At 37.4% G+C, this 14,214-nt stretch overlaps 1 protein-coding gene across 3 annotated transcripts in view; it reads left to right on the forward strand.

Annotated features, from left to right (window-relative positions):
• Window positions 1-14,214, forward strand: part of CNTN1 (contactin 1) — a 359,923-nt gene that overhangs the window by 213,489 nt on the left and 132,220 nt on the right. For all 3 annotated transcript variants that reach the window (XM_078075893.1, XM_078075892.1, XM_078075891.1), the window contains 4 exons: window positions 2,862-2,961; window positions 3,119-3,300; window positions 8,039-8,163; window positions 8,824-8,941. In XM_078075893.1, the coding sequence (XP_077932019.1) occupies window positions 2,862-2,961; window positions 3,119-3,300; window positions 8,039-8,163; window positions 8,824-8,941 (525 nt within the window). The remainder of the gene's footprint in view (window positions 1-2,861; window positions 2,962-3,118; window positions 3,301-8,038; window positions 8,164-8,823; window positions 8,942-14,214) is intronic.

Raw genomic sequence — 14,214 nt, forward strand, 5'->3', positions numbered from 1 at the left:
TGCCATATTTGATGGCCACTGACAGACCTGAATGGCTTTAGCAAGATTCCAATTGAACTACATTCCTTTTTTAATGCACCACTTCTAAGAGAATCAGATTTCAACATATTTGCTTACTTCACATTGTTTTTATCACAGTCCTGCTGTTACCACTCATAACAGTGAGTTCAGGCTTCTGAAGAAATACTGGGTTTTGTTGTTCACAGACTTAGGTTTGGTTCCTGCCTCCACTCTAAGTAGGGTATTACAGTGGGGAAAATGTCATATCACTGTGATTCCATTTTTACTACTCTCCTCGATTGTGGTCACATGGTTGGTATTCAATAAATATTTTTTTTGAAGATTTTTTTTATTTATTTTTTTGACAGAGAGAGAGCGAGAGAGGGAACACAAGCAGGGGGAATGGGAGAGGGAGAAGCAGGCTTCCCATGGAGCAGGGAGCTCGATGCAGGGGCTCGATCCCAGGACCCTGGGATCATGACCTGAGCCAAAGGCAGAGGTTTAACAACTGAGCCACCCAGGCGCCTCAATAAATATTTTTTGACTTCTGGCTCTTTTTTCTCTCCACAATCTTGGGAGATGCTCTCATCCACTACTTTAAAGAATTACAAGGAGGCATCATGTAAAAGCTTCCTTAAGTTTCTTTCCTACTCTACCCCAGAAATTCATCTCTTCTATTTATTTCTTACTATTGTCTTTGTGGAAGAAGTGTTTCTCCTCTGTTCTAGGTAATTCCTCCAGTTGCACTGGTTCATTTACCATTTGATTCATTTAGGGACTTCCCTATATCACTTATTTTCTGCTTTTTTCTGAATCTTTAAACTCTCCTCTGTACATTACCCTCCATATATTCTTCTGTGTTCAATGCAAACAATCTTGATTACTTCTTATTTACTAAATCCAAAGGACACTTTCAGTTCTGATTCTGTATGAACTTTGACACTGTTGATCTCCTATGCCTCCTTGAACTCTTCTTTCTTTTCCAATTTTCCCAATTCCTGCCCTTCCTGTATCTCCCACCTGCCTCTCTGAGAAATTCTATGCAGTATCCTTCCCCACATCTTCCTCCTTCTTATATTTCTCTTTAATCTTTTTCCAGATATTCTCACCAATTTATACCTTTCAACAGCATCCCTACGGAGATGACTCCACATTCTTATCTCCAAAACTTTTCTCTTGTTTAGGACTTAATTCTATCTACCTCCTGGGCTTGTCATACAGAAGGTTCTCGGGAATGTTAAGCTCAAAATGTTCCAGACACATCTGTCATCTCATCTCATCTCATCTCATCTCATCTCATCTCATCTCTCTCATCTCATCTCTAAAACTTCTGGTGTTCTTTGTCTCATTTGGTGATACTGTCATATTTCTAACTCAGGATAGCATTTTTAATCATCAACTCCTCTCCTCCCCTCATCCTCCAGACAGCTAATCCAGTGGTCCCCAGTTAGTATGTAGTATCCCCAATTAGTATACACACTTGGGAAGTTTGCAGAAATTTGGAACCCAGAAATACTGATTCAGCAGGTCTGGGATGTGACCCAGGAATTTGTAGGTTCAGCAAGCATCCCAGGTGATTCTGATGAATTGGATCTTTGATCTACACCTCAAGAAAACATGCACCCAAAGGGCAGTATTGCTGATTCTGCCTCTCAGAGACAACTTGGATCAGTTCTTTCCTTTTTGTTCCCACGGCTCAAGTGCCCACCTGTTTTGCATGAAGTAATGACCTAGCCCCCCTTAGACTCTCTTCTATATTTCTCTTCTCCATTTCCCATTCTTTAAAACTTCCGCCAAGATTTTCTCCTTAAACCAAAGGTGATATTCATGTTACTTCTCTTACCAAAATCCACCAGTAGTTACCCACCAAGAAAATTAACCTCAAAATGTTTAATGTCACAGTTTCAAGCCTTCTAGATAATAGGTTCAAGCTCATCTTCAACTACATATACTTTGACATCGCTTGATTTCCTAGACTTAAAAAAAATCCCCTTCATACTCCGGAGCTTTGTCATAATATACTGTTTCCTCAGTCTGAACTGGTCTGGTGAATTCACATGCTCTTCTTGCCTGAAATTCCCATAGCCCCGGCATATTCAGCAGTCCTCCTTAGCTGCCACTCTTTCAGACCATTTACTTTCATTTTGGCTTGTATTTTAGGGCATGGTGTATCTACTTGTCTCTCAGGTATCATACAGGATAAAATACATATTCACGTTGTAATCTTAAACAATGTATTTTGCCTTTCTGAGCCTGTTTCTTCCCCTGTAAGATTAAGGGAATAATATGCCTTGCAGTAGAGACATGCTCAATAAATTCAATAAAATAACTATATTGATGAGCCCAGTAATGTCTGAATAATCACTCTTCTTTCCCTCTCTCCTTCCCTCTTTTCAACTTGTTTCCCTTTTGCCTTCATCTCCATATGCACATCTTTCTCCTATTCTCCCTCCTTTCTTGCCTGTCCTCTTTCTTTTCCACTCTCCTCTCTTCCTTCCTTTCTTCTCCCTCTTTCGCTTTCTTGTTTCTCTGCCTTCCTGAGTCCCACGTAGCCCCTGGCACAATGTTTCACACGTTTGATGCTCTCTAAAGACATCTTGGATTTTTTTGGTGAATTGAGTCAGATTAGTAACATAGCTGTAAGAATGAGCCAATATGATTGGAAATGCTTGATGAAATTTATGCTATATACATACTGTGCATAAACAAATCTGTGCATTGTGTTATGAGCAGATATTTTCTAGTACTTGTACAGAGAAATGCTTTGCATAGTGAAGTAATTCTATAAAAGTCACAATATTTAAAAAAAACTATTCTGCCTAATAATTAGTGGATGGTTGTTGTATTTTTCTTAATATTAGGAACAACAAAACCATATCCCGCTGATATCGTAGTTCAGTTCAAGGACATATATGCACTGATGGGCCAAAATGTGACGTTAGAGTGTTTCGCACTTGGCAAGTAAGTATACTTATATTTTTTATTAATATATGTAGAAATATATTAATCTTTGTACCGTTTTAGGAAATCAATGATGTAATTGTTTAGTTATATACTAACAAAGTAATAGACTTTGAACTATTGTGGACCTTTAGCTTTTGTTATTTCCTATTTAAAGTCCTGTTCCTGATATCCGATGGCGGAAGGTCCTAGAACCAATGCCAAGTACTGCTGAGATCAGCACCTCTGGGGCTGTCCTCAAGATCTTCAATATTCAGCTAGAAGATGAAGGCACATATGAATGTGAGGCTGAGAACAATAGAGGAAAGGATAAATACCAGGCAAGAATTTATGTTCAAGGTAGACATGTTTTTTCAATTTTTTATAAATTGCATCAATATCTTACTTATAGCCATTTCCATAACTGAAGAGTGAGTATATAATGAATAATAGTTTAAAAACAGTGATGTATATTACATTATGCAAAAAGAGAAAATACTTATCTTATGTCTAAGTCTCAAATATGGCTTATGGAAGTTATGAACTTATACCATTACCATCATACTAACATCAATGGATTGGTAGTAGTGTCCTTGATAATTTTCAGAAAATACAATTAATATAACTTGTATACTCCCTCCATTCTTCTTTTTTTCCAATACCTTTTTATTCATAGAAGAAACTATGCATTATGACTTGGTCCAAGCCACTGACTTGCAAACTTGTATATGCTTCAAAAAAAAAAAAAAATCATATGGAGGGCTTGTTAAAACACAGATAACTGGTTCCCAGAGTTTCTGAGTTACAAGTTCTATTTGGGGCCCAAGATTTGTATTTCTGACAAGGTCCTAGGAGATGCTAATGCTGCCAGACCAGGAACTACAGTTTGAGAATCACTGCTCTAAGGAAACCTTTTTTTTTTTTTTTTTGACACAATTTTCTTGGCACAAGTGTTTGATTCAAACACATTGAAATAAACTTATATTTAGGAGGATAGAATGTTGTTTTTCAGGAAACACTCGAAACTTTTCATACTGAAATCATTTCCATAATGTCTACAATATAAAACTTACAGGTCACAACTGAGTAAATGTCTAAGGTTTCAATAAGACATTCATTTAAATGATAAGCATACATTGAGTGTCTACTCAGAGGCACACACTCTGACAGGAACAAGGAGAAGTAGATAAAAGAAATATTCTCTCTGTCCTTAAGGTATTCATACTCTATACAAAGCCTCCAAATTTATACAAGTATACACAGGCAAAGGAACATACATTTCCACACACACATGCATATGCACACACACAAACATACATAGTTATAAAGAAAATTATGAGAGTGCACTATGGAAATTTACACAGGATATTGATGAAGTATATGGTAAGGGGTAGCTTAACCATGCTGAGAAGATGGATGATAGGATAAACTGGAGATGAATACCAGAATGAGGAGACAGCTTATGGCCCCTACCCAGAGCCCAGGCCTCCGTCTGTACAGGGATGAAGAAAGTGCCTCCAGTGGCCCTAGTATCATCTCAGAATCCAGCAGGATTAGGCTCATTTTGCCTTTACCCTGTTTGTCTCTTTTGGCATAGAAAGCCATGGCCTCTAGGCCTCCCTCATCGCCTGAACTTTAACACCCACACAGCTCTGCACGCATCCTGTTCCGACTCCATCTCCTCCCCATGCCCAGCTTCTGAAACCTTCGCACCATGCTTTCTAAAACACACCGTCTGCTATTGTCACAATCCCCTATATTCTCAGCTTCTACATAACTTCTACTCGGAACTTCTCACCCTAACTAAAACATGGTTCTCCCTTAAAGACACTGCTTCCTCTCAAGCAGTGGCTAATTTTTCTTCCACAGCTCTCATCCCCTTTGACTTGTAATATAACTGCTCTTCTTGCTCCTCATGCCATTTCTAGACTATCTTCCCTTTTTTCCTTTAAACATCCAGTTAACAATCTCTCTGGATAACCCACCTTGTTTCTTTAAAATTTTTACTCTTGTCAGGTCTTACAAACTAGAACACTACTCTTGACATTCTTAGTGACATCAAAATCAACTTTGACTATGATTATTTTTTTAGTAGTTTTGCCTCTCAGTTCTATTGAACTCCTCTTCTCCAATGATCTTGTCCTTCAATCTACCTCAGCAGCCTACTCCCATGGCCACACTTTAGACCTCATTGTTACCAAAAAGTACAATCCCTTTAGAATCTCAATCTCACACATTTCTTTCACTAACCACTACCTCCTACCTTTCCAGTTCAGTCTCTTTAATACCCTGAGACTCTACTACCAGGAACTATGATCAATTAGTCTAACAATTGTTTAATTTTTCTTCACATCCCCTAACACCTACTCACCTCTTCCCTAAATCTGTGATCAATCATTCTTTTTCCCCTGTACACCCTCCCAGCACACTCACCACTCTCTACTTTGTCTTACTACCTTTATAGAAGGCTAACCCTGGAAAAATCTAGCTCTCCGCCTATCAGAGCCTGAACCCAGGAACTTGAGTATGACTTAGATAAACACTAGTATGCTGATTAGTTCATTTTAAATTAATGATCACTAGATTCAAGTGGGTGTTTAGTGTTGCCTGGCAATTATACACAATTCCCAAGGTCCACTTATGTCCACTTACCCACTCTCTTAGATGATCTTCTCATGCTTTCACAGTTTCCTTTAAACCCTTAACACCTCCTCCTCCAACCTTATGCTGAGCTGATAACTTGGCTTCTTCTTTGACAGAAAAAATGAAAGATCAAATTAGAACTCCCACAAGCTCCCACCCCACATCTACCCAATACGGGCATCTTTACCCCTCTCTTATGGCTATGGATTCAGCTGCTATCTGAGGCCAACATCACTACTATGTGCTTGATTCTACCCTCCTACCCTCCTTTTCAATTTTTCTTCTTTTTTAAATGCACTCTTATTTAATTTTCATCCCTACTTCTCTGCTGGAATTGTTCTTCCCATGACCACCAATAACATCATATTGCTGAAGTGGATGGTCACTTCTCAGCTGTATCTTATTTGATCCAACAGCAGCAGTCACCATTGACCATGCACTCCTCCACCATTCACCCTCTGTGCTTGGCATCTGGAACCTACACTTTGCTAACATCCCTGTACACTGCTTGCATTCTCCTCCTCACTCCATGCCCTCTGAACACGGGAGCAATCAGGGTTTGTCTCTGAAAGTCTTCTTGATTTCATTTCTAACCTTTATGATTTCATTCATCATCAAGGCTTTAATGAGGCTCTACACCCTGAAAATTCTGACCCAGACACCTCCCCTGAACTCCAGATTTGTGTATTCAGTACACCAACAAAATTCACTTGATACATATCAAATATGCATAGATAGCCTCCTTAAGTGAGGAAAATTCTGGTTAGACTCTTACATTTGTTAAATAAACCTGTCACTCTACCAGGTTTCTAGAGCTTACAGATCTGTTTTTATTCATACATATTAAGAAAACTGCATTCCAGGTTCTTTTTTTATTTTATTATGTTATGTTAATCACCATACATTACATCATTAGTTTTTGATGTAGTGTTTCATGACTCATTGTTTGCGTATAACACCCAGTGCTCCATGCAGAACGTGCCCTCTTTAATACCCATCACCAGGCTAACCCATCCTCCCACCCCCTCCCCTCTAGAACCCTCAGTTTGTTTCTCAGAGTCCATAGTCTCTCATGGTTCGTCTCCCCCTCCGATTTCCCCCCCTTCATTTTCCCCTTCCAGGTTCTTAGCAGAGGTCTAAATGTCTAATATCTAATTCCTTAGAAGAATCAAGGTGACAGAGCAGATATTTATAAGGGAATATTATTAAGGGAGCTATTATCTCTCCTTTACTAATCAAGGGCACTCAGTTTTTCTCTTTTGGTCTAATCAAACAACCAGAAGGTTACATAATTAAATCATAGATAGAATGTATCAAGTTGATTCAATTACTTAGTCTTCTCATTGTATTTTTTAATGTGATATTTTGTGTCACCTGTTTGAGGCCAAGGCAGGGAAGGGAAGGTGCTCATATTCCTGTTTTATTGCCAAGATTGTGTACAAAATAAAACCTCTATCAATTAACATAATATTTTTATCAATATTTAATTTTTATAACTACATGTTACAAAAATGTAATGATAAGTGAAAATATACTAAATCATTATAGTACTATAAACATATATATATATATATACATATAATATTGATGGGGTTCAGTGAGATCATAAAAATGTTTTCTGTTCTTTTTTATGTGTATTAAATACTTTCTGTAAGTTATATATATTATTTTGTCATAAAATGTATATACCAAAGTTTTATTTTTCAAAGAAAATAAAATACTTCCTCCACTCAGGATTCTCTCCTCCTACCTCCTTCTTTATTTTATGTTAATTTGTTTACCTACATTTATTTAAACTATTTAACTTAAATAAATGCTCAAAAAGATTATCACATTGTTCATTTGCTTCCTCTCCAAAAATATATTTTCTTTTGGGAAATATCTAGCATTTTTCTCTAGGTACCAGAAGATCAGATCATCAATTTCACTCAAGCATAGATTTCAGCAATTAAAGCTACTGTATGATCAAGCCATTTTTCTAATCCTACAGTAAGATGTGACTGTGGCTGCTAGCTGAAAGTTACATCAAAAGGAGGAGACCTGAGGCAGTGGGAAAAAAATGTGATTCTTTATTCTAAAAGGGAAGACATAGTGTCATAGTCAATGAAGACATAATTCTTTAAAACCTTAATTGTCATTTTGAAAGATTTAAGTTATAAGAAAAAGATCAATTACTTTAGTGTTATTCATGAATTAGCTCTCTAACAAAACATGGTTCACAAAGAAAAATAATTATGAATTGAGTTATAGTTACTTCATGTTGTAACAGTGTAGGATAAAGTTTACCTGAAGACCTATGGAAATACAATTTCAAAGGCTCTAACACTGATTTTATGGCATATACGATATCTGGTATATTCTCCATAAGGTCAACTAAATGTAATATTTGTACTCTTGAGATTATTATGAGTGTTGAGATTTGCGTTTGACATTTACAATGTTCTTTACTTTTCAGCATTTCCTGAGTGGGTAGAACATATCAATGACACAGAGGTGGATATAGGCAGTGATCTCTATTGGCCTTGTGTGGCCACAGGGAAGCCCATCCCCACAATCCGATGGCTGAAAAATGGATATGCGGTATGTATGTTCCATTGTTTTGCAGTTCTTGAGTCCATGTTCAGGCAACACTTCCAGTGGCCCTGGGATAAATTTAGCAAGAGAGTCAACAGAGTAAGGGTATCTGGGCCCTGAGATAAAAAAGTCTTCTAAAAAAGGCAAACAAGAAAGTGAGCATAAAGTATCTTCTTTCAGGTTAATCAACTGTCTGCAATCTTATGTCTACCTTCTCTCTCTTTCTCTCTCCTTATTTTTGCCTTTGTTCCACATTTTACCCTTCTTCCTACTCATCCATCTCTACTACCTGATACTGTCCTCTCTTTTTTTGCCACTGTTTCCCTGACCCCACAGAAACAGAGGTAAGAGGGAAGGTTCTACCTTTAGCCCTGGGGACAAGTAACAGCAGTGGGGCCTTTTTCTACCTTCCCTCTGTAATCTCCCAGCTGGGCCAAGAGGGAAAAAGTGGACTCTCAGCTCAGTAGGATGAATAGCACAAGAGCCACTGGGCATGGTAAGTGGGTTTTACTTTCCCATGCCATGAAAAACCTTCCGTATTTGACTTAGTTAACAGTGGGGGCAAAATAACGTATCTAAATGAAAAGTCAAACAAGCCCAGACGTAAATAAAACGTGTATATTAAGGTTTATCAAGAAAACGTGTTTTACTTTGTGTTCTTTTCAGTATCATAAAGGGGAATTGAGACTGTATGATGTGACTTTTGACAATGCCGGCATGTACCAGTGCATAGCTGAAAACACACATGGAGCCATTTATGCAAACGCCGAGTTGAAGATCTTGGGTCAGTATTATTTCTAGTTTCTGTTAACGTTCAGCAAGAGAGCAATGCATTCAACAATGATCATAGGGTCTTGAATTGCTAAAGTTAAAAACTTTGAAAATGGGGTTTGGAACAGGATGATATTATTGTGTTATTTTTTTTTTTTCTTTCATTAGAGAACAGCAAATAAGTTAGAGGCAACACAGAGTACAATAGTCTTAAAACATCTTTAAGCAAACTTTACACATGCCAATTTTTACAAGTCTTGTTCTCTCCTGTGTCTGGGCTGTTAAATACTGCTTGAAAATCACATTGCGATGATTGATGCTTCCGCAATGCATATGACCCAGGCTCAGATGGATCTTGGGCACTTGCTAGTTTTAGCATTCTTTGGATCTCATGCCCTGCAGTTGCTATTTAAAATATTTAGGACATTCCTCAAGCTCTTTACCCCACTCTGACTCCTACTTTGGTATTGCTTTTCTACTCCTCCATGAAAATTGAAACCCTTTGAAATAAAATATTTCAATTTCTCATCCCTCATTCAAAAGTATTTAAATCTTTACTACACTTGCCCTTTCATATTCTCTATCCAGAGGAATAAGTATCTGTCCTTTCCAAAAACAGGTGTACCTCATATTATTGCACTTCACAAATACTGCATTTTTACAAATTGAAGGTTTGTGCCAACCCTGCATCAGGCAAGTCTCTAGGTGCTATATTTCCAACAGCATTTGCTTACTTTGTGTCTCTGTGTCACAATATTTCAAACTTTTTTATTGTTATTATATTTGGTATGTTGATCTGTGATCATTGGTCTTTTTTTATTAACATACAATGTATTATTTGTTTCAGGAGTACAGGTCTGTGATTCGTCAGTCTTACACAATTCACAGTGCTCACCATAGCACATACCCTCCCCAATGTCCATCACCCAGCCACCCCGTCCCTACCACCCCCCACCACTCCAGCAACCCTCAGTTTGTTTCCTGAGATTAAGAGTCTCTTATGGTTTGTCTCCCTCTCTGGTTTTCCTCTTCTTTCATTTTTCCCTCCCTTCCCCTATGATCCTCTGTCTTTTTTCTCAAATTCCTCATATCAGTGAGATCATATGATACTTATCTTTCTCTGATTGACTTATTTCGCTTAGCATAATTCCCTCTAGTTCCATCCACATTGTTGCAAATGGCAAGATTTCATTTTTTGATGGCAGCATAATATTCCATTGTGTGTATATGTGTGTGTGTGTGTGTGTGTGTGTGTGTGTACCACATCTTTATCCATTCATCTATTGATGGACATCTAAGTTCTTTCCATAGTTTGGCTATTGTGGACATTGCTGCTATAAACATTGGGGTGCACGTATCCCTTCAGATCACTACATTTGTATCATTTGGGTAAATACCCAGTAGTGCAATTGCTGAGTCATAGGGTAGCTCTGTTTTCAACTTTTTGAGGAACCTCCATACTGTTTTCCAGAATGGCTGCACCAGCTTGCATTCCCACCAACAGTGTAGGAGGATTCCCCTTTCTCCACATCCTCAACATCTGTCGTTTCCTGACTTGTTAATTTTAGCCATTCTGACTGGTGTGAGATGGCATCTCACTGAGGTTTTGATTTGTATTTCCCTGATGCCGAGTGATGTTGAGCACTTTTTCATGTGTCTGTCGGGATCATTGTCTTTGATATTACTATTGTAATTGTTTTCAGTCACCACGAACCACACTCATATAAGATAGTGAACCTAATCAATAAATGTGTGTGTTCTGATTGCCCCACCAACCAGCCTTTCCCCCATCTCTCTCCCTCACCTTGGGCCTCCCTATTCTCTGAGACACAAAAATATTGAGATTAAGCCAATAGCCTCTAAGTGTTCAAGTAAAAGAAAGAGTCAGACATCTCTCACTCTCACACAAAAGCTAGAAATGATGAAGCTAGTGAGGAAGGAATATCAAAAGCTGAGAGAGGCTGAAAGCTAGGCCTCTAGTACTAACCAGTTAGCCAAGTTGTGAATGCAAAGGTAAAGTTCTTGAGATTAAAAGTGCTACCCCAGTGAACACATGAATGATAAGAAAGCAGAACAGCCTTATTGCTAATATGGAGAAAGTTTAGTGGTCTGAAGAGATCAGACCAGCCACAACATTCCCTTAAGCCAGAGCTTAATCCAGAGCAAGGCTCTAACTCTTCAGTTCTGTGAAGGCTGAGAGAGGTAAGGAAGCTGTAGAAGAAAAGGCTAACACTCTTGTTAGGGGCTAATGCAGCTGGTGACTTTAAGTTGAAGCCAATGCTCATTTGCCATTCTGAAAATCATAGGGCCATTAAGACTTATGCTACATCTAATCTGCCTGTGCTCTGAATGTTTTGTTGCCATCCAACAAAGCCTGGATGACAGCACATCTGTTGACAACATGGTTTACTGAGTATTTTAAGCCCTCTGTTGAGAAACACTGCTCAGGAAAAAATGAATTCTTTCAAAATATTCCTGCTCCTTTACATGGCTCCTGGTCACCCAAGAACTCTGACGGAGATGTACACGAGATTAATGTTCTTTTCATGCCTGCTAACACAACATTCATTCTGCAACCCATGGATCAAGGAGCAGTTTTGACTTTCAAGTTTTATTATTTAAGAACTACATTTCATAAGGCTCTAAGTGTCACAGATGGTCAATTTTGTAATGCATCTGAGCAAAGTAAATTGAAAAACTTTTGAAAATGATTCACTATTCTAAATACCATTAAGAACATTCATGATTCATGGGAAGATGTCAAAATATCAACATAGGCAAGAATTTGGAAGTTGATTCCAACCCTCATGGATGACTTTGAGGGGTTCAAGACTTCAGTGGAGGAAGTAACTATAGATATGGTGAAAATAGCAAGAGAACTAGAATTAAAAGTAGAGCTTGAGGATGTGACTGAATTGTTACAATTTTATGATAGTACTTGAGTAGATGAAGAGTTGCTTCTTATGGATGAGGAAAGAATGTGGTTTTTGAGATAGAATCTACTCTTGGTGAAGATTCTGTGAAGATTGTTGAAATGACAACAAAGGAATTAGAATATTATATCAACTTAGTTGATAAAACAGCGGTAGGGTTTGAGAGGATTGAGTCCAATTTTGAAAGAAGTTCAATTGTGGTTAAAATGCTATCAAGCAGCATCACATGCTGCAGAGAAATCTTTCATGAAAGGATTAATCAATCAATGAGAGAAACTTCAGAGTCATCTTATTTTAAGAAATTGCCACAGACACCCCAACCTTCAGCAACCACCACCCTGATCAGTCAGCAGTCATCAACATGGAGGCAAGACCCTCCACCAGCAAAATTATTATGACTAGCTGAAAGCTCATATGATGGTTAACATTTTTTAGCAATATTTTAAAATTAAGGTATGTACATTGTTTTTTTTCAGACATGCCACTGAACACTTAATAGACTATATAGTATAGTGTAAACATAACTTTTACATGTACTGGTAAACAAAAAAAACCCTCATTTTTCTCGCTTATTGTGATATTTGTTTTATTGGGGTGGTCTGGAACCTAACCTGCAATAGCTTGAGGTATGCCTGTAATCCCTTTACCTCTGCCCTATATTCATTTCTTCTCCCTTACTTCATATGAACAGGTATCTCTTCTCCATGTACATATGTGTGTTCATATTTCTCATGTAGCCTCTTCTTCATGTTTTATTCTTGAATTCTCTGCACCTTTGTCTTTGGTGACTCCATGTTTTCTTGGAGAAATAATCTCCCAGATTATTTCTTCTCAATTACTTTCATTTTCTTCTCTTTACCCCTTCCTCTGCTCAGTTAGAAATCTTGCTTGCTCCCAGAGTTCCTTCTATGATTCCATTCTATTCTCTTCTTCCCTTTTTCATGTATTCTATATTATTCTTCTTAAATTATTGTTATTTTCAAATTTTTAAAAATCCTGGATAATTTCTTGTTTTCCTCCCATTAACTATCAATGATTCTTTAATTTATATCACTGGCCCAGATTTTTATCCTCAGCTTCAAGCTCAACATAAAGCTTCCTAATAGAAATCTTCATTTGGTAACCTCACAAATAACCCAAACCTAGTGTGTCTGAAGCTAAATTCATTATCTCTCACCTGCATCCACATTGTCTCCTCGAAAATTCTGTTCTATAGAATGACACAATTAACTACATCCTTTCTTCCTATTACATCTACTAAATTTCTCAATCTTACTCCATAAATCTCACATTCTCTTTACATTCATTACAACTACTTTAATTAAGGTCTTACTGTATTATGTCTTTCTCATTTTATTTGAAGTAGCTGTCATCAGCTTTATTCATATGAATCTAGATAGCCAGGTTTTCTCTTTTACAACCAAAAAGAATACCAAAAAGATAAAGCAGTGACTCAGTATGGTCTATTTTATTATTGCTACACCAAAGGGAAATTCTTTAGAACATTGATATCACTACAAATTGAGTGACACTAAAAGAATATGAAAGGAAATGAGATAATTGCAAGAAATTATTTTTAAAAATTACCTTTAAAAAGAGTTGAGGCTGGGGCACCTGGGTAGCTCAGTTGGTTAGGTGTCAGACTTGATTTCGGCTCAGGTCATGATCTCAGGGTCCTGAGATCCAACCCCATGTCAGGCTCTGCACTGAATATGGAGTCTGCTTAAGATTCTCTCTCCTACTCCCTCTGCCCCTCCATGCTAGTGCTCACTCTCCCTCTCTAAAAGTAAATAAATAAAAATAAAAATGAGTTGAGGCCTTCTTAATTTTAATTTTCCCTGCCTCTTATTATAAGGCTGAGGATAATATTCCATTTATTCCCCCCAAAGTAAAAATTCCTCGCTAATATATTTAACCTAGCTTATTTGGGTATCAAGCAAACATTCAGGTTTAGTCTTCATGCCATATTACTTTGGTATGAGGTGCAATAAAATCGTTTTGACTCATATAAGATATGAGGTGACTTTAAATGCTTTCCCAAATGTTAACATTCTATTTTTTATAAAAATTTGTTTGTCATCATACATTACAAAATTATATGAAAATTCAACTGCTCAGGCTGAAAGATCTCTCCATATTCAAGCACAAAATCTTGTAATAATTTAATGACTATTATTGTAGTAATTAAATAAATAACATTTTCAGCCTGAGAGCAATGTTTCTGGGCATCTTTATATTTGTTTCCATCTATTTTTTGTTTACTACCTTCAGAAATAGTGTTTCTCTCTCTCTTTTCTTTCGTTATCTAGGTAATTCATTTATTCATCCACCAAATATTTTTGGGAACTTATTC

The sequence above is a fragment of the Halichoerus grypus genome, chromosome 6, assembly GCF_964656455.1.
Source record: "Halichoerus grypus chromosome 6, mHalGry1.hap1.1, whole genome shotgun sequence".
NCBI classification, from domain to species: domain Eukaryota; kingdom Metazoa; phylum Chordata; class Mammalia; order Carnivora; family Phocidae; genus Halichoerus; species Halichoerus grypus.